Source organism: Rattus norvegicus, chromosome 7, assembly GCF_036323735.1.
Source record: "Rattus norvegicus strain BN/NHsdMcwi chromosome 7, GRCr8, whole genome shotgun sequence".
In the NCBI taxonomy this organism is placed as follows: domain Eukaryota; kingdom Metazoa; phylum Chordata; class Mammalia; order Rodentia; family Muridae; genus Rattus; species Rattus norvegicus.
In genome coordinates, this window is record NC_086025.1 from 67,675,202 (window position 1) to 67,696,385 (window position 21,184).

The window sequence follows — 21,184 nt, forward strand, 5'->3', positions numbered from 1 at the left end:
TCAGTCATTGGATGGTCTGCTTCAACTATTACTGAAACCTTTTAAACACATTCTTAAGTCTTTTTATCTTCCATGAACAGAGACAAGTCTTCTATTCTTACCTCTCTACTAATGTAGATTTCTGAGATTTCCCATAGCACGTTCGATATGATGCACCTCTCAACCGGAATTTTTGTTTTGAACAGGGTTTTACTATGTATTCCAGGCTGTCTGGAACTCATCATGACCACCGAACTGGCTTGGACTCAGAGACCCACCTGCCTCAGCCTCCTGAGAGCTGGGATTAAAGATGTGCACCATGGGCTGGAGAGATGGCTCAGCCGTTAAAGGCTAGGCTCACAACCAAAAATAAAGATGTGCACCATTAAACTGTAGTCTTCTTATCAGAGTACTCTTCTTGCTTGCCACGTTTATTACTTTCTTCCTGGTTTTTAGCTTGGTAAACCATGACACCATCATTTCTTCTACTTCAAGCATAAATTACCCAGCCCTAGGTAAAGACATGCATACACGTTCAAAGCACTGCACATCTGCAGGCTGGTCACAGAGGGAGCTGGTCCTAAGGGAGGTCCCTGCTCTAGTACTGAGTGCTAACCATGGTGGGTGTGACACCTAGGAAGGAGGGGGCATGGGAAAGAAGCAGGCATGTGTGAGGCTATTTCAATAACTCACACAGAGCTGTCTGTACCCATGCACATGGGCTGAATCCAATTCAGAGCCATTTTGACGACTAATCTGAAAGTTTCTCCAAAACTCAATTTGAAAATTCTTTCTTCTTCAAAACCTTTTTAAAACTTTAAAAACATTGGCATTTACGTTCAGAGCTAATATATATGATCTTAATTCTGTTGTTTGCTTCTAATCTCCCTGTCTGGTAGTTTGAAAAGAAACAAATACAGGCTTCCGCCATCTGTTTTCTGATCACCAAACCCCTGTGGGCTGTGTTTTGTGCAGGGTGTTTGTAAGAGCAACTGTCCTAAGCACAAATCCTCCACCACCAACGAGAGGGCTAAGGGGTGAAGTGCAAAGGGGAGAGCTTGGCAGCCATCTTGGGGGTGGTGAGGCGCAGCTTACCTCAACAGTGCAAGTGAGTCTGGGCATCTTAGAGCAAGTAAGAGTTCTAAATAAAGTTTTAAAAGAAAATTACTCAGAATGTGCAGTGAGCTCTCCTGTGTTGATATGAGCATGTGAGAAAGGTCAAGAGAGATGTGACAAGAGCGGAAAGGGAAACAAACACAGGTGTTACCTAAGCATCGGGTTCTAATCCTGCCAGGAGATGCCGGGACAAAAAGTAAACAAGAACGAAGGAATTGGTGTTTAAGAAACTCATGCTATTCATACTTAATGCTTCAATCTACTCACATTTAACTTTAAAAAGTGTACACAGGCTAGATCTTGTTAAGCAAGTTCCTACCCAAATTAAGTTCGTTAGTTCCTTTTAATATATTCAATTATTCTCTTTAAAAAATCCTCAAATTCTCTGGGAGAAAAAAAATTACCAACAGACAAAAAAACCCCTTAAATATATTTTTAAAAGGATTAAATATATGTAAATTGAGAAAATTGCAAAGTATATTTTGTGTAATTTAGACTTTGTTTTTGAGAGACAGCGAGAACGGGCTGGCATGCTCCCGTGCTTTCCTTCCATCCATCCTCCCCCGGACTCGGAATAGCCGTGAGACACAGTGCACACAGCAGGCCCTTACCGAGGAGTGCCACCAGGGTGAGCAGGATCACGATATGCTTCTTTCCTTTTCTCTTATGGAAATACAGAAGGATGCAGAAAACTAGGATTTCTAGAATCTGAAAATTAAAAAGATTAAAGAAAAAGAGTAAGTCTCTCTACACAGTCTACAAGATACCCCGAGTATGTGCTTGAATTCGCTGTGGTTCTCATGAGGGCTGGGGTGACTGAGGTTCCCAGGGCCAACTATAAGTGCAGGGCAGGGTCAGGACCCTCAGTCACCCAAAGCGCTTGAATACCACCTACCCATGAGTGACAACAAGCCCAGCTCTCCAACCCTGGCTCCCTGCCACTCCATCTCACTTGTCCAACTGTTTCCTGTTCATGTATGTGCTGAGCAGACATGCTGTGTTAGGTTGGCCAAGCTTCCTGTAGCCATGCCCCAGCGCAGAGGCTCCCAGCTCCTTCCTCCTTTGCCCTCTGCCAGCCTCCTTGCATGGCTGCAGTCATCTTCTATTTTGTCTGAGTATCCTTGCCTTTCAAAACTTCTACCACTTGGCAGCTGTGGGCATTTGAATAGGAATGGCCCCATAGATTCATGTGCTAGAATGCTGGCACACAGAGAGTAGACTGTGAGGAGGTGTGGCCTTGTTGGGGGAAGTGTGTCACTGTGGAGGTGGGCTTTGAGGTCTCCTATGCTCCAGCCAGGCCTAGAGTGGCACACAGCCCCCTTCTCCTGCCTGTGGATCAGGACATAGAATTTTCAGCACTTTTTCCGGTATGATGTCTGCCTATGTGCCACCATGTTTTCCCAGCATGATGATAACGGATTAAACCTCTGAAACTATAAGCTAACTCTAATTAAATGTTTTCTTTTATAACACTTTCCATGGTCATGATGCCTCTTCACAGTAATAAAATCCCACTAAGAGAGCAGCCCAGAAGAATTTATTTACCTATAAAGAACATGTAGGGAAGTGGGTAGAAATCATATCACATTATGAGAACTAAGTAAATCAGACTCAGAGGAAAGAAACAAGTCTGCACGAGATTCATCCAAATTGATTCAGGGAGTGAAAATATAAATTAGAACCAGCCATTCTTTTGCATGGATTTCTTATGGCTTTCTATCCTTTGTACGTTACAAACCACATTTCTCCTGGGTATGTTTAGCTTCTGCTGTAGACCTCACAGATGGCCCACTGTGTGCCAACAATGATAGCCGTGTTCTCTCCTGCTCTTCCCCACTCTCTCACAGTTCTGCTTCTATCGTTCCCTGGAGTTCTTCGCTCTTCTCAGACAGCTCTGTGCTTTGCCCAGAATGTCGCTTCAGCAATCTGGACAGAGCTGCCTTTGTGACCTTCGGGCGTTCCAGTCTCCTTCCACCTTTAATAGGAAGGCCTTAGGGCTGGGGAGATGGCTCAGTGGTTAAGAGCACTGGTTATTCTTCCAGAGGTCCTGAGTTCAATTCCCAGCACCCACATGGGTGGCTCATGGCCATCTGTAAAGGGATCTGGTGCCCTCTTCTGGCCTGCAGGTGCACATGCAGCAGAGCACTCACAAATAAAAAGACAAACAAAAATGCAAGAGGTTAAAAAAGATTTTTAAAAAGTTTAAAAAACAAATTAACAAAACCCCAAAATAAATAAAACAAAAACCCAGTAAGGCCTTTTTAGCCCAGTGTCCCTCAGTGCAGGGATCTGGCTTTCACCTAATCGTTACCAGGAGATGGAGGGCCCTTTCCCATGGCCTAGAGCATGGAACATTTGCTTCCATGCCTGCTCTAAATTTTGGTGAGGTAAAATATAGATAGGTATAGCCAGTTCTAAAAATCATATAGATTCTTTTCCTCCTCAGATTCTAAATCTGTGGCTTCAGAACAAATAAAACATGAGTTTTCATTATTCACAGGATGATTATAGTGGCACTGGTTCTGCCTTTGTGTCACGAGGTCACACAGTTCTCAGGGAAAAGTATTCAAGTAGTATGAACGATATCTATCCATTTATACACTTTTCTCAGAAATGCTAGCTGCCAGTGGCTTTATGGGTTCCAGAATTTCCACTAAGAAGCCTTGTTGCTGACTGAACCTGTGAACCCAGTGTGCACCACACTTGGGTTCTCCTTACACCGACTCACCTGTCCTTCCATGCTCAGGAGGCAGGTACTGTGATTATCTTCATTTCATGGGTGAAGAAACTGAGGCTTGTCATACATGTAGGACATGTTAAAGATACCACCTTTGGCATGCAGAATAACGCTGCCCAGCCTGAGGCCCAGGTTCTAAATCCCCAGAATGTTTGTTTACATTATGGCATATGCCACTGGGGTTTTACAGCTGAGGCTAAGGCTAGGGGCCTGAAGTCTGAGGTGACCCTGGATGCTTCAAGCAGAAGCCCTGCAAACAGAAGCCACTGTATCAGAAAGGCTGGGCAAGCCTGTGCCGAGCACTGCTGAAGACCTGCAGGAGCTGGGAAATGACAGGTTCCTTTCTGGAGGCCTGGGCAAGTAATGTGGTGGAAATCATAGAAAAGTGATTCAGGTTTTAATTCTTGAAGTCCTTTCCAAGAAATCATCTTTGAGATAAATTATCTGAATTGGTTTTGGAATTTTGTTTCACTTCTTTTTCTTTTCTTCCCTCTCATTCTCTGTCCTCTCTCTTCTCCTTCCCCCTCTCTGTTTTTTGAGACAACCATGGTTAGCCTGGCCTACAACTCATTTTGTAGCCCAGAGACCCACCTGCCACTGCCTCCACAGTGCTGGGATTAAAGGTGTGCACCACACCAAGCACTCAGGGGTTTCTCGACTGCTTCTTGAATCTAATTAGAATTTTATGGTACTAGTTGTCCCATTTCGGTGCTAAAGGAGTCAATGGTAGTCTAAACAGGTGAATTTCACTAATTTGAGTCTGAGTCCATTTCTTCTTTGTGTGTGGCGTATACATACATGTGTGTTTGTGTGTGCACTCATGTGTGTGTGCATGTGTTATGTGTGCACATTGATACGCATGTACATGTGTGTATGTTGTGTATGTGTGCACATGTGTGCACATGTGTGTGTTTGCACGTGCATGTGTGTGCATGCTTATACATGTGTGCATGTTTGCGCTTGAATGTGAGTGTGTGTGGAAGTCAGATGGAATTACAGGGGTTTGTGTATTCACCTGAAGTGGGTGCTAGGAACTGAAGTCCTTTGCAAGAGCAGTATGTGCTTAAAACCACTGAGCCATCTTTCCAGCTCCAACCTTTTCCTTTTTTTCTGTCATCCAGATGACTTCTTTGTCTAACAGAAATAGGCTCTGTCAAAGTCCTCTGTGGGTAGATTTGACCCTTGGTAGTCAATTTACTGATCCTGCATAGGCAGTTTAGTGACATGTTCGACTGTGCTCTCCAGAGAAAGGCAGCCTTGCTTGGAGGTCTGACTCTCTGAATTTGAATTCATTGACTTTGGCCAAGCTATTGGACCTCTCGCTAGTCCCCAGTGTCGTCTTCTGGGAGGTGAAGAAGACAACATGCCCATGCACAGGACTGCTGCAAGGTGAAGTGTAGCATGAGACCAGAGCTGTGCACAGGCCTTGCCTGCTGTCAGAGTGGTCTACTACTCATGTCCTGCTGCAGGCACCGTGCTGTTTTCATCCAGACAACAGAGCAACGGGATCTCATGCAAGAGCTGTTTAGCAGAAACCCAGTTTTCTTCCTCTGGGGTCACAGCACCAGGTGGTGGGTGTTCAATCAGCTTTGTCAGAACTGCAGACTTAATAACCACCATTGGAGCCCAGATTTACTCCAAATGACAAGTTTGGCCCCTGCTGCTGCTTATTTGAGGAGAGAAAATGAGCACTGTATAGATTACCATGGGAAGGATTTTATGTTCAGAACAGAGGTTTCAATTTGAGTAGTTTATTGGAAAGTCTGCGTGGGCAAAACAGCCACCGCCAAGCCTGCCAAAGAGTATGATGTAATTGAGGCTTAGGGCTGTACTTCCTAGGAGGGCTACAAAGAACACCTTAACAGGTGGATTGGTCAAGGAATGGTTCTACAGCTCCTTGGCCGAAGAGGACATATGGACTAAGGAAAGCAAACCCTCTCCTTCCTTAGGGATGCTAGCTGTTAGCCCACTTACACACATGACGGATCCCTCAGGGGACATGTTCTGTATCTTTACAAATTACTCTGAACTTGAGACTCCATTGAGCCTTGACTTTTGAGGTTTTGCTGAAGAGAAATACTCCTCTTAGCAGAGGAGCCTGGTAAAGTTGGGCCAGTGGTGAGCAGAGACACCACTGCTCACCTGCTCACAGTGACACCAGACTTCTCAAATCCCTTTTCTGCACAAGGGCATCAAGCAGGGGGAAGGCTCCTGGCCTTGTGACAAGGCCTCCACTTTCACAGAGAGCTGGAAATAACACAGTCACCTATAGTCCATGGAAACACATAAGTGAGAGCTGAGATGCTCTGTGTAACCTTACAATTCCTTGGAGGTAAGTGAAAAACTGATCAAGACTTTTGAATATTTTTATTAATTTGATATGTGATTCTGATCAGTCCTGAAAAGCAATTCAGATGCTGTATTTATACTTGGTGTAATACAGAAACATACGAATGACTTATTAGTCATTCATTAGCCATTAGGCAAATTAGTCTTTTGGGATTAGTGTTGACATAGGATCTTGCTACGTTTCCCAGCGTGGCCCTGAACATATGATCCTTCTTCCTAGACTTCCCAAGTGGCTTTGATTACACTCACGTGCCACCACACCTAGCTCACAAAATAGTCTTAATGTAATTATGAACTTTGTAAAAACAAAACACCAAATTCAATAAAGCTCCCACCTAATCTACCGCATCTGAAAATTAAACATTGGCTATTAAGATATTCAACATATTTAATCCAAAATTCAGCTTGAAGGTGTTAGCATAGAACTGATCACTCCCATAGTTCTTAGAGATGCAGTTACAAAATGGATTAGATTCCAATCTAGAATGAAAGTCCCCTAACGGTAAAAGTGCTGCTCAATTGTAATTATTATTAAAGAATTATTTTTTGCTATCTTACAAATACCTGGATGTAGTTAAACTTTTCTGTGTGGAATTTATTTTAAATAGACTTCATTAATATAATATGGCTTTTAGAAGTAGAGGTCTCTTCTAGGATTATAAAGTTTTGTCTATAAGAATTTCTCTCTATTACCCAGGTTACAATACGTACTGTACTATACTATACTATGCTATGCTATGCTATACTATGCTATACTATACTATGCTGTGCTATACTATGCTATACTATACTATGCTATGCTATACTATGCTATACTATACTATGCTGTGCTATACTATGCTATACTATACTATGCTATGCTATACTATGCTATGCTATGCTATACTATACTATGCTATGCTATGCTATATACTATGCTATACTCTGCTATGCTATGCTATGCTATACTATGTTATGCTATGATATGCTATACAGTATGTTGAATGAGTGAGTATAACTGAATGTAAGAGCTAGCTTTGAGGCCATCTAGCTGTGAGGGTTGTGGTGAGAGTGTGACTAGGAGGAGTTGGGGAAGACAGGGAGTTGTAGTCAATTGTATACATGTATGCAAGTCTAAAAGATTAAAAATATTATATTAAAAACTAGCCTTAGAAAATAGCAAAATGTAATTAAATTTACAGCATTTTTATTCATCTCCAGGTTTAACAAATGGTTTGTGGGCAGGGCCTCCATCTCAGTATTAGTAAATTACCTACAGTGTGTACATGCTCTGGTTTCAATCTCTAGTACCATGAAGGGGGGAAAAAGAAAAGCGAACATTTAAAAAGTCAGTTTTGTCTGCTTTAGATGTATTTTCTGGTACTAAAAGCAATACAAGATATGTCATCACTAAACCATGCAGTTATTCCAGGAAAGAAGGCTTGATGCATCTTTAATCTCCAGAGCATCTGACTCAGGCTATTCATTTTCTGGTCACAGGCTGTGTCACTCTTTTGTTACTGGATGAAGCATTTGTTTTGCCTGTAGGCTAAAAGTTATAATGTGTTGGTCGGATTTCAAGCCTGCACTACCATGACACACTCAATAATGTGTGAGGAGCAGGAGAGAACCAGAGATTAAAGCTCCTTCTAGTGTTTAGAGTTGATTAATGAAAGCTGTGGTAGTTAAATGACTGTGGTGATGGACGCACAGAAAAATAAATAGGGCAGAGTGAAGGGACAGACTCTGAAGGCCCTGGAAAGGACAACTTGAGTTGGGAAGCTCAACGCCCAGAACTGAGGCACGGGCAGGGGCTAAGGAGGCATTGCGAAGTGACAGGGTAGAAACCATGGCTATCAACATATCAGAAACACGTGCTTCTTTAGGAGGTCATCGAGTGATGGGCTGTCCGATTGACTGATGAACCAATAACTCTCCTGTTACAGGGCGTTGTTGGAATAGAGGACAGATAAATAAATAATAAAGTCATAATGTGACCTGTAAAAAGTACAGGGAATGGAGAAACTAGCTCTGTAATATTTCCACAGAAGAGGCTGCATCCAAATTGCATTCATGAGGGTAAGTTTGTAGGGAGCAGGAGGGGTTATAGGTCAGAGGAGGCAAAGCACTTTCTTGGCAGAGGAACCACAGGCACAATGGAACCAGGTAGTCATATGGGTGTAAGGATGATGGCTGCAGCTGAGGTGATGGCTGCAGCTGAGGTGATGGCTGCAGCTGTGGTGAGGCCTGCAGCTGTGGTGAAGCCTGCAGCTGAGGTGATGGCTGCAGCTGTGGTGAGGTACTGATGAGGATCAGCAGGGGACACTGTGCTATTTAAGGCACTGCTGGCACAGCTATAGAAATAGATGGTGACAGCTTGGATTAACGCAATGGCAATGGGAAAATAAAATAGGGGTCAAGGGCAAGAGACTTTATAACATGGAAGGATGGAGATTGAGGAACCAAGCTGTGAGAGGTGTCAGGTGTAGCTCGGGTTTCCAACAAGGCAGACTGACACACAAAAAAGATGAGAGGGTTTGGAGGCAAAATACTGGGTTCAGATTCTAATATTCACACTTGAGGAAGCTATGGAATGTTCCTGAAGCAATGAGTAATGAATGAACAGGGAGTGAATGCAGAGGAGTCAGGAGACCTGGGCAGGAGAGCTGGGTGTGGACTGCAGGGAGGGGCTGTGTGAACATGGCCTCTGTGCTGGCTAGGTGTTCGCTTGCCTGTTTGTTCTTAAATCAACTTGGTACAAACTAGAGTTGTGTGGGAGGGACCCTCAGTTGAGGAGTCTGGTCCATCACATTGGCTTAGGGGCAGGACTGTGGAGGCCCTTGCTTAATTAATGATTGATGGGAGTGACTCAAGCCAGTGTAGCAGTTGCACCCCTGGGCAGTGATCTGCATTGTGTAAGAAAGTAAACTGAGAGCAAATGGTAAGCGAACAGTACGCAGGTTCCTCTGCTCCTCCATGTTCCCTCTTCATTTCCTATCCAAGGGAATCTCTCACCTGGAATCCCTCTGCAAACTGTAAGCCAAGCAACCCTCTCCTCCACACTCGCTTTTAGTCCTGGTGTTTATCACAGCAGCAGAAAATAGAAAGAAATGTAAAATATACTGAGAGGTGATGAAGAGAGGCACTCCGGATGGGCATGAGGAAGACGCTGTTCATGAATTCTCTCTCTCTCCCTCTCCCCTTCTTTTCTCCCTTCCTCCTTCTGTTCTTTCTCAGCAATATATGGAGGGAGATATGCTAGATGTAATGAGAAAGGGGTGCATGGGAGCTAGAAAGTGGGTGACTTGGAAGGCTACAGGATGGTTAATGGTGTGTAGTATATGAATACTTAAAAAAACACAGAAATTAACTACTTTCCTATGGCATCAGAGAAGGAATAAAGAGGACACAGTAGAGAATATTTATAGATATTTGTGTTCCAGGGGTCAGGATTATGTCAGAGATAGTGAGACAGAGAACTCTTGTCATGTAGATGGCTGAGTTACACTTAGGTGCAAAGTTCGCCTGTAAAACCCGTAAACACCCACACCATGTTTTTACTACTAAGTCTGTAGAGTAGGGTAATTTTTTTTTTTAGAGCAGAGGACTATCAGGTACCTTTCTGAGGTCACTTCTAATTCTAAGAAGCTCCAGAATTAGTACAAGTCTCTAGGCTGGATTCTTTATTATCAAATTTACAAGATTTTTGCCAAACTAATATTTAGGTAAATACTCAGGTAGAAAATTCCAGTTTTTCCTACTACTTGCCCTTTCTATAATGTTCTTTTTCTCCAGTCTTAGCTGTGTTCTGCAGCAAGTCACATATCTACTGTTTTGATCCAATTTTTTCTTTAGACTTACCAGATGCAGCTAGTGCATCCAATAAGCATCTCAATTAATGTCTCCAGATTCTTACTACACCAGCTCCTCCTCCTCCCTCCCTCCTGTCCCCACCTCCCCCACATCCCTTGGGACTGCACACTGCTCTCGCTTTGACCTCATGAGGACTTTTTGGGAAGATGCTTCAACAGTGACTTGATGTCTCACATCCTTCAATACTGATCGCGTACACTTTAGTAAATCACTGTGTGGAGAAGAAAGGGTTGCATGGGTTTCCTAACACTGTAGCTACCAACAGTCTAGAGAATATGCTTTAGAAACAGTAAAATATTTAGAACTCTTACCATATAGACCAGGAACTGCCAGCCAACAAAGTAATACTGTATTGTTCTTGCTGAGATAGCCTGGGTGATGTTTGGAGCAAAATTCACCAATAAATATGTTCCTGCAAATGCTAGTGTCATACCTTTGAATAAAAAAGAAAAGACAAGCCAAAATTTAAAAAAAAAATTAAAGTTTTCCTTTTTCTTCTTTCCAGTTGGGACAGGGTCTTGCTATATAGTCTTAGCTGATTTGGACCTCATTCTTAAATACAGGCTGGCCTTGAACTTCTCCTGACTCAGTCTCCTAAATACTGTGATTACAGGTTTGCATTATCAGCATGGGTACCTTAAAGCTTTTCTTGGTACAAGAATCATCTAGAAGGATATGTTATTTGTTAAAATGTGGGCAGTTCTCCCCTCCCCCTGCCCCCAAGTGGTCCCATTAAAACACAAGTCACCAAACTGTCTCTAAAGAGTACCACATCCTTAAAGGAGAATAAAGTCCAGGGAGTGGACAGAGCATGACATAACTTCAGACTTTCTCTGTTGTTCCAGGTGAATCAGTCCTATCTTCAGGGAAGTTTCCCCCAAAGACAGGAGGGTCAGAACATGCACACATGGAGAGGTAAGGGTACAGTCAGACTGTTTCCACACCGTGATGTTCACAGCAGATCTACATAGATCTAGGTCCATCTCTAGTAGACAGATGTGCCGGGACTAGAGGGCAGGGAAGCCCACCTTATGATGGCCTGCTCTCTACTCACTCCTTCCTGGAGCCTGTGACCTTGGGCAATGGGCACTTTAACTGCTGTCACTGACGGCAGTCCTCCCAGGAGTAACTCTGCTGAGAAGGACCTCCTCATTGCAGAGTCCCAGTACTTTACTAGGATCTAGAAACCCAGGTTAGCTTGGTAAAGATAGATCACACCATAAACTTAATTATTATTTGGTCATGATTTTCACATGTGTACAATAAAACAGGTATCAAGCGAACCCTTGCTTTTATTTTTTTATTGTTTTTAAGTCTAGATTATGTTTAGTAACACGTGACTTTGGACCTGGCTTTATCAACTTATGCTAAGTATTTCCTTTCAACTTATTTTTACTTACATTTTAAACTGGCAATTTTCCATATTGCTTCACCAATGTTCTTATTTTTGTCTAATGTATTAATATTTCCTCCAGTTCATTATGTCTTAAGTTATACATGTCTTTTAGAAGACAGTGTTGTGACTGCAATGACAAATTTCACTGTAGAAGCTGGGTTTCTCCCTTTCAGAATAAGACTACAATAATAAAATTTGGTAAGGTATAAGGTAAGGTACTTTTTAATTTTTATTCTGTAAATAATATAACAGTCAAATAGGAAAGCATGTTATATAATTATAATATTAATATTTGAAACTTTATATTTCTTAATATATTGAATGTACTAAAAATTGAAGTCCACTAACAATATCTTAATAATTCTTACTACAAGATCTAATTTCTCAGTTGAAAGAATTTATTGTCTTAAGAATTGAACTACTTTTTTTTTATTAACTTGAGTATTTCTTATTTACATTTCGAGTGTTATTCCCTTTCCCGGTTTCCGGGCCAACATCCCCCCAACCCCTCCCCTTCCCCTTCTTTATGGAACCCTTGCTTTTAATAGCAGGGAGACCAATTGTTTTGGAAGGGAGAAAGGCAATCCATAAAGTACAAACTAATTTTTTATAGACCAGAATGGATGACATGAAAGTAATATTGTGATCAATATTAAAATGTAGTAATACTAAAAATATAGTTTAATAAAAGGGGCTGGGAAGACGGTTCAGTGGGTCGAGTATTTGTTGCTCAAATATGATAGCTGAATTCAAATTCCTAGCACCCACATAACAAGCTGGTGTGGCCCTGTACACCCGTAACCCCTGTTCTGTGGGGTGGAGACAGGAGGATGTACTAGGGCCTGTTGGTAGGCGGCCAAGCTCTAGGTTCAGTGGAAAATACTGTTTCAGGAGAATAAGACAGAATGGTAGAGCAGGGGGCCTATGTCCTCCTCAGACCTCCATCCTCATGCATTTACACATATGCACATAGACACACACACCATACCCTATACACAGTGCAGAGAAGACACTATCTGAAATGCTGTTACATAACTTAATGTTTATAAAATATCATTGAGAAATGATTACAGTAGCCCTCTTGTCTGCAGGAATACAGTCCACAGCCTCTCTGTGCCTAGAATCTCAGAACATGTACAAACATGTACAAACATTTGTTTGCACATTTACAATGATATGATAATGCTTACATTATAATTAGGCAGGATAAATAATGAACAATAACGAAATAACAAAAAAAGCAATCTACTTTAACAGGTTACTTAAAACATACAAATTGATTACTTTTGCAATTTTCTATTTAACATTTTTGGACTACGGTTGACCACAAGTCACTAAATCTACACATTTAGCAAATATGTTTGTAAGGGCAGACTGTTTACTATTATATAATTATATTGTTACAATATACATTATAAATAAGTCCTATAACATAAAACATACAATATATACAATGTATAATGTATAATCTTTATTATGACCTACATTTGACAAGTAAAGAAAATGAATCAGAAAGGAATAACCATCTGCCTGTGATTTTCCAGCCAGTAAGCAGAAAGCTTGGTTTGGAATCCAGGAAATCTATTCTCTTGACCATTAACGTCCAAACACTGAGGGAATGCATTTGTAGGGTTGCTGAGAGGAAAGCATGCCCATATGAGTGTACCTGAAGGAACCCTCATGCTGTGCAGAGCAGAGATTAGAAAATCAGTGCTGACTGCCCCTGCGCGGGGGCCTTGACTCGTTTCAGGCTATTTTAACCCTAAATTTGCTTCAGGAGAGTATTTCCAAATGGGTGTTCTCCAGAACAAGTTTTTTTTTTTAAATTGGATTTTTAAATTTACATTTCAAATGTTATTCTCTTTCCCGGATTCCTGTCCATAAGGCCCCTATCCCACCCCTCCCCTTCTTTTATCAGGGTGTTCCCCCTCCCATTCCACCCCCCTTCTAGCCTCCCTACCCTTGGCAAGACCAAGGGCTTCTCCTCCCATTGGTGCCCAACAAGTTCATCCTCTGCTACATATGCAGTTGGAGCCATGTGTACTCTTTGGGTAGTGGTTTAGTCCCTGGGAGCTCTGGTTGGTTGGCATTGTTGTTCTTATGGGGTTGTAAGTGCCTTTAGCTCCTTCAGTCCTTTCTCTGACTCCTCCAATAGGGACTCCGTTCTCAGTTCAATGGTTTGCTGCTAGCATTTGCCTCTGTATTTGTCAACCTCTGGCTGAGTCTCTCAGGAGACAGCTATATCAGGCTCCTGTCAGATACACTTCTTGGCTTCATCAATATTGTCTGGGTTTGGTGGATGTATAGATATGGGCTGTATAATCATGTGGGGCAGGCTCTAAATGACCATTCCTTTAGACTCTGCTCCAAACGTTGTCTCCATATCCCCTCCTATGAATATTTTTGTTCCCCCTTTAAATAAGGACTGAAGTATCTGCAACTTTGGTTGTCCTTCTTGAGCTTCATGTGGTCTGTGAATTGTATCTTGGGTAATTCGAGCTTTTGGGCTAATATACACTTATCAGTGAGTGCAAACCATGTGTATTTCTTTGTGATTGGTTTACCTGACTCTGGATATTTGATGATCCATTTGCCTATGAATTTCATGAAGTCACTGTTTTTGATAGCTAGTACTCCATTGTATAGATGTCCCACATTTTCTGTATCCATTCCTCTGTTGAAGGGCATCTGGGTTCTTGCCAGCTTCTCCTATTATAAATAAGGCTACTATGAACATAGTGGAACATGTATCCTTTTTATATGTTGGAGCATATGCCCAGGAGTGGTATAGCTGGGTCCTCAGGTAGTACAATGTCTAATTTTCTGAGGAACTCCCAGACTGATTTCCAGAATGGTTGTACCAGTCTGCAATCCCACCAACAATGGAGGAGTGTTCCTCTTTCTCCACATCCTTGCCAGCATCTGTTGTCACTTGAGATTTTGATCTTAGCCATTCAGACTGGCGTGAGGTGGAATTTTGGGGTTGTTTGATTTGCATTTCCCTGATGATTAAGGATGATGAGTATTTCTTTAGGTAATTCAGAGCCATTCAATATTCCTCAGTTGAGAATTCTTTGTTTAGCTCTGTACCCCATTTTCAATAGGGTTATTTGGCTCTCTGGAGTCTAACTTCTTGAGTTCCTTGTATATATTGGATATTAGCCCTCTATCAGATGTAGGATTGGTAAAGATCTTTTCCAAATCTGTTGGTTGCTGTTTTGTCCTAATGACAGTGTCTTTTGCCTTACAAAAGCTTTGTAGTTTTATGAGGTCCAACTTGTCCATTCTTGATCTTAGAACATAAGCCATTGGTGTTCAGTTCAGGAAATTTTCCCCAGTGACCATATGTTCAAAGCTCTTCCCTATTTTTTCTTCTATTAATTTGGGTGTATCTGGTTTTATGTGGAGGTCCTTGATCTACTTGGACTTAAGCTTTGTACAGGTAGATAAGAATGGGTTGATTTGCATTCTTCTATATTCTTCTACATTCTGACTCCAGTTGAACCAGCACCATTTTTTGAAAATGCTGTCGTTTTTCCACTGGATGGTTTTAACTCTTTTGTCAAAGATCAAGTGACCATAGGTGTGTGGGTTCATTTCTGGGTCTTCAATTCTATTCCACTGATTTACCTGCCTGTCTCTGTACCAATACCATGCAGTTTTTATCACTATTGCTCTGTAATACTGCTTGAGGTCAGGGATGGGGATTCCCCAAGAAGTTCTTTTATTGTTGAGGATAGTTTTCCCTATCTGGGTTTTTTGTTATTCCAAATGAATTTGCAAATTGCTCTAACTCTGTGAAGTACTGAGTTGGAATTTTGATGGAGATTGCATTGAATTTGTAGATTGCTTTTGGCAAGATGGCCATTTTTACTATATTAATCCTGCCAAGCCATGAGCATGGGAGGCCTTTCCATGTTCTGAGATCTTCAATTTCTTCCTTCAGAGACTTGGAGTCCTTGTCATACAGATCTTTCACTTGCCTGGCTAAAGTCACACCAAAATATTTTATATTTTTTGTGGCTATTGTGAAAGGTGTCTTTTCCCTAATTTCTTTCTCAGCCTGTTTATTATTTGAGTAGAGGAAGGCTAGATTTATTTGAGTTAATTTTATACACAGCCACTTTGCTGAAGTTGTTTATCAGGTTTAGTAGTTCTCTGGTGGAATTTTGGGGTCACTTAATTATACTATCATATCATCTGCAAATAGTGATATTTTGACTTCGTCCTTTCCAATTTGTATCCCTTTGACCTCCTTTTGTTGCCCTAGAACAAGTTCAAAGAGATTTATGCCCCACCAGCAACATTTTTAAGACATCAAATATATTTGGGAAGAGGTTAGTTAAACTGCAGTAATTCTTTTTCTAGGAGACTGCTTAGGTGATCAATATGTTGACATTTACTATGAATGACCTAGACTTTATTGTCTTCCTTTCTAAATATATTTGATCATTTATATTGCTCTGAAATAGTGTTTTGAGGAGTGTTTTATACTTGGGAAATGCCTGACGTTTAATGGGCTTGCTGTGAAAAATAGAGCCTTTATCTCAGGAAGCTACTATTTGCTACAAGTCTCTTGGAGAGACTTATGCATGAAGCACCTAAGCCTGGAATCAGGCTGACTTGTTTGCTGTCTCCTCAATCTACCACATCAAGACAGATGTATGTAGTTCTTTGACTGATGGTCTGTTTACCAGATTACTATTTTTTTAAATAAAAATTCTAAACTTTAGTATTGTAATTCCCAGGGTTTGTGTTTGTCTTGACTTGACTTCTGAGAGCCTTCAGCTTTAAAAGTTTCAGCTAACCTGACTCCAAACAGTTCTTTTGGGTACTGCATTATCTCTTGGTTGATGAGAATCCAAGGCCTACTCTCTTGGAATACTGGAATAATGAACTGTATTACTTAATACTAGGGGAGCAATCGAGTCCAGATTCCCCAGACTCAGGTCTTAAGTAGTCCTGGACACACTATCAGAAAGTCTTTCCATCTTGAGACTGCTCTGAAATCAAAATGGCACTCTGTCCTGTCAACTAGAATGGCACTTCACTTGGCTGGATTCCTATTCTAGACAAATGAATGCAACCATGATGATCTTGGAACGGGGTGAGAAGAAGGAAATTAAGTGGCCTCTGTCTCACTATCGACCTAGGGAAACCATTGTAGGTACTTAACATATCAAGTTACTGGTCTCTGGGGGAGTACTGAGTAGTTTACTAAAGTTTGATGATGTTATGATCTTAGCCTAAATTAATGTGGTTTTCACAGGCTATTAGATTTGATACATTTGATGACTGATACAGAAGAGGAAAACACTATAGTTTTTGGCTAGGTGAAGGAAAGAGAGGAGTCTGGTGTTCGTTTTCTTTCTTCCTTTTTTTCTTTTTAAAGAAAAATAATCATTAAACTAATTTAAAATTATTAATCCATTAAGAATCAGAGCAGGGTGCCAAAGCCTGTCAGTGAGTTAATTACTAATGGCCGATGAGTCCTTGCGGACAGGCTTTTGTTGAGGCTAGTGGGAAAAGCTCCATGGCCAGGGAGCAACGTTTGGCAATAAGTTAGTCCAGCTTGTTTCCACATGGCTCAAGTCTTCATTTGTTCCATCACAAACACAAACGTTCATTTGTTTGAAGCAGGGGAAAAATAAATTATGTTCCTTCTCACAACCCGACAATTTAATTTTTAGCATGCACATATGTTAATGTTGAGAAAATACCTCTAGCTTCTGGTTTCTGCCTGTGCCCAGTACTGACCAAGTCCCAAAGCTCTCAGTCCCCAAATCCCCTGGGGGAGAGAGCTGGACTCTCAGAAGTTTAGACAATCCTAAGAGCTCAGGGGAGACCACCACTTCTGCTCACATTCTTGACCCAAGAGAAACCAGCCTAGTGTCCTCTGGACACAGGAACCTAGGTACAGTCAGGGACAGAATCCTTCCGATTTTTGCCTGTGCCTGGAGCTGACCCTGTGACATGGCTCTTTGTATCCAGATCTCACTGGGGGAAAGTCGGTCTCCAGGAGTGCTGACATACAGGCTTACAGGAGGGTTAAGAGACAGCAAGACCAGCTAACACCAGAGACAACCTGATGGTGAAAGGCTAGTGCAGGAACTTAAGCAACAGAAACCAAGGCTACGTGGCATCCTCAGAACCCAGTTCTTCCACCACAGCAAATACTGGATACCCCAACACACTGGAGAACCAAGATTTGGATTTAAAAATCACATCTCATGATGATGATAGGGGACTTCAAGAAGGACATGAATAACTCCCTTAAGGAAATACAGGACAACACAGGTAAACAAGTAGAAGACCTTAAAGAGGAAACACAAAAACTCCTTAAAGAATTACAGGGAAGCACAACTGAACAGGTGAAGGAATTGAACAAAACCGTCTGGGATTTAAAAATGGAAATAGAAGCAAAAAAGAAATCACAAAGGGAGACAATCTTGGAGATAGAAAACATAGGAAAGAAATCAGGAGTCATAGAAGCAAGTATCACCAACAGAAGAATACATAAGATAGAAGAGAGAATCTCGGGGCAGAAGATACCATAGAAAACATTGACACAACCATCAAAGATAATGTGAAACACAGAAAACTCTGTACTGGCTGGTTTTGTGTGTCAATTTGACACAAGCTGCAGTTATCACAGAAAAAGGAGCCTCAGTTATGGAAATGCCTTCATGAGATCCAGCTATAAGGCATTTTCTCAACTAGTAATGAAAGCGGGAGGACTCACTGTGGGTGGTGCCGTACCTGGGCTGATGGTTTGGGGCTCTATAAAAAATCAAGCTGAGCAAGCCAGGGGAAGCAAGCCAGTAACATCCCTCCATGGCCTCTGCATCAGCTCCTGCTTCCTGACCTGCTCGATTTCCAGTCCTGACTTCCTTAGATGATGAACAGCAACATGAAAGTTGGCCCGGAAACCGGGAAAGGGAATAACACTCGAAATGTAAATAGGAAATACTTAAGTTAATAAAAAAAGTAATAAAAATAAATAAATTAAACTGAAATATTTCATGTATCAGTTGAAAAAAGAAAGTAAGCTGAATAAACCCTTTCCTCCCCTACTTGCTTTTTGGTAATGATGTTTGTGCAGGAATAGGACCCCGACTAAGACAAGCTCCTAACACAAAACATCCAGGAAATCTAGGACACAATGTGAAGATCAAACCTAAGGATAATAGGTATAGGAGAGAGCGAAGGCTCCTAAATTAAAGGGCAAGCAAATATCTTCAACAAAATTATAGAGGAAAACTTCCCTACCCTAAAGAAAGAGGTGCCCATAAACAGACAAGAAGCCTACAGAACTATAAATAGAACCATCACATAGTAGTCAAAACACCAAACGCACAGAACAAAGAAAGAATATTAAAAGCAGTAAGGGGAAAAGGTCAAGAAACATATAAAGGCAGACATATCAGAATTACACCAGACTTCTCACCAGAGACTATGAAAGCCAGAAGATTCTGGGCAGATGTCATATAGACCCAAAGAGAACACAAAGCCAGCCCAGGGACTATATCCAGCAAAACTCTCAATTAACATAGGTGGGAAAACCAAGATATTCCATGACAAAATCAAATTTACACAATATCTTTCTACAAATCCAGTGGTACAAAGGATAATAGATGGAAAATGCCAAAACAAGGATGGAAACTATACCCTAGAAAAAGCAAGAAAGTAAGCTCCTTGCAACCAAACCAAAAGAAGAGAGTCACATAAATATAATTTCACCTCTAACAACAAAAAGAACAGGAAACAACAATCACTATCCCTCAATATCTCTTAACATCAGTGAACACAATTCCCAATAAAAAGACATAGACTAACAGACTGGAAACATAAAGAGGCCCCAGCATTTTGCTGTTTGCAGGAAACACACGTCAGAGACAAAGAAGGACACTACCTCAGAGTAAATGGCTAGAAAACAACTTTCCAAGCAAGTGGCCTGGAGGAACAAGCTGGAGTTGCCATTCTAATATCAAATAAAATTGACTTTCAACCAAAAGTTATTAAAAAAGATAAGAAAGGACACTTCATATTCATCAAAGGAAAAAATCCACCAAGATGAACTCTCAATCCTAAATATCTATGCTCCAAATGTAAGGGCACCTACATTCATAAAAGAAACCTTACTAAAGCTCAAAGCACACATTGTATCTCACACAGTAATAGTAGGAGATTTCAACACTCCACTCTCATCAATGGACACATCATAGAAACAGAAATTAAACAGAGACCTAGAGAAACAGAAAGTTATGAACCAAATGGATTTAACAGATATTTATAAAATATTTCATCCTAAAACAAAAGAATATACTTTTTTTCTCAGCACCTCATGGTACCTTCTCCAAAACTGACCATATAATTGGTCACAAAACAGACTTCAACAGTTACAAAAAGATTGAAATAATCTCATGCATCCTATCAGATCACCATGGACTAAAGCTGGTCTTTAATAACAACAGAAATGACAGAAAGCCCACATACACATGGAAGCTGAACAAGGCTCGACTCAATGATAACCTGGTCAAGGAAGAAATAAAGAAAGAAATTAAAGACTTTTTAGAATTTAAAGAAAATGAAGGCACAACATATCCAAACTTATGGGACACAATGAAAGCTGTGCTAAGAGGAAAACTCATAGCTCTGAGTGCCTCCAAAAAGAAACTGGAGACAGCATACATTAGCAGCTTGACAGCACACCTAAAAGCTCTAGAATGAAAAGAAGCAAATACACACAAGAGGAGTAGACAGCAGGAAATATTCAAACTCAGGGGTGAAATCAACCAAGTAGAAACAAAAAGAACTGTACAAAGAATCAACAAAACCAGGAGCTGGTTCTTTGAGAAACTCAACAAGATAGATAAACCCTTAGCTAGACCAACCAGAGGGCACAGAAACAGTATCCAAATAAAATCAGAAATGAAAAGGGAGATATAACAACAGAATCTGAGGAAATTCAGAAAATTATCAAATCCTACTACGAAGGCCTTTTTTCAACAAAATGGGAAAATCTGGATGAAGTGGATAACTTTCTAGACAGATATTAGTTATCAAAGTTAAATTAGGATCAGATAAAGGAGATCAAGGGGATACAGATTGGAAAAGAAGAAGTCAAAATATCACTATTTGCAGATTATATGATAGTATATTTAAGCGATTCCAAAAGTTCCACCAGAGAACTACTAAACCTGATAAACACCTTCAGCCAAGTGGCTGGGTATAAAATTAACTCAAATAAATCAGTAGCCTTCCTCTACACAAAAGAGAAACAAGCTGAGAAAGAAATTAGGGAAATGACACCCTTCATAATAGTCCCAAATAATATAAAATACCTCGGTGTGACTTTAACTAAGCAAGTAAAAGAGCTGTATGATAAGAATTTCAAGCCCCTGAAGAAAGAAATTGAAGAAGACCTCAGAAGATGGAAAGATCTCCTATGCTCATGGATTGGCAGGATTAACATAGTAAAAATGGCCATTTTACCAAAAGTGATCTACAGATTCAATGCAATCCCTATCAAAATACCAATCCAATTCTTCAAAGAGTTAGACAGAACAATTTGCAAATTCATCTGGAATAACAAAAAAACCCAGGATAGCTAAAACTATCCTCAACAATAAAAGGACTTCTGGGGGAATCACTATCCCTGAACTCAAGCAGTATTACAGAACAATAGTGATAAAAACTGCATGGTATTAGTACAGAGACAGACAGATAGACCAATGGAATAGAATTGAAGACCC

General features: G+C 40.9%; 1 protein-coding gene and 1 long non-coding RNA gene across 6 annotated transcripts in view; one reads left to right on the forward strand and one right to left on the reverse strand.

Moving 5' to 3' along the window:
• The window catches only part of Nipal2 (NIPA-like domain containing 2), a 111,478-nt gene that overhangs the window by 15,574 nt on the left and 74,720 nt on the right, over window positions 1-21,184 (reverse strand). For 3 of the 4 annotated variants that reach the window (NM_001130559.1, XM_063263832.1, XM_006241544.5), the window contains 2 exons: window positions 10,345-10,466; window positions 1,707-1,803 (listed from right to left, as the gene is read on the reverse strand). In NM_001130559.1, coding sequence (NP_001124031.1) covers window positions 1,707-1,803; window positions 10,345-10,466 — 219 coding nt within the window. Of the gene's footprint in view, window positions 1-1,706; window positions 1,804-3,823; window positions 3,950-10,344; window positions 10,467-21,184 lie in introns of those variants that run through there. The other variant, XM_039079513.2, reaches the window with a different exon arrangement.
• The window catches only part of LOC120093631 (uncharacterized), a 76,983-nt gene that overhangs the window by 6,601 nt on the left and 49,198 nt on the right, over window positions 1-21,184 (forward strand). The window contains exons 1-2 of one of the 2 annotated variants that reach the window (XR_010053750.1): window positions 10,461-10,948; window positions 11,603-11,639. This is a non-coding gene — a long non-coding RNA (uncharacterized LOC120093631). Of the gene's footprint in view, window positions 1-185; window positions 11,640-21,184 lie in introns of those variants that run through there. The other variant, XR_005487045.2, reaches the window with a different exon arrangement.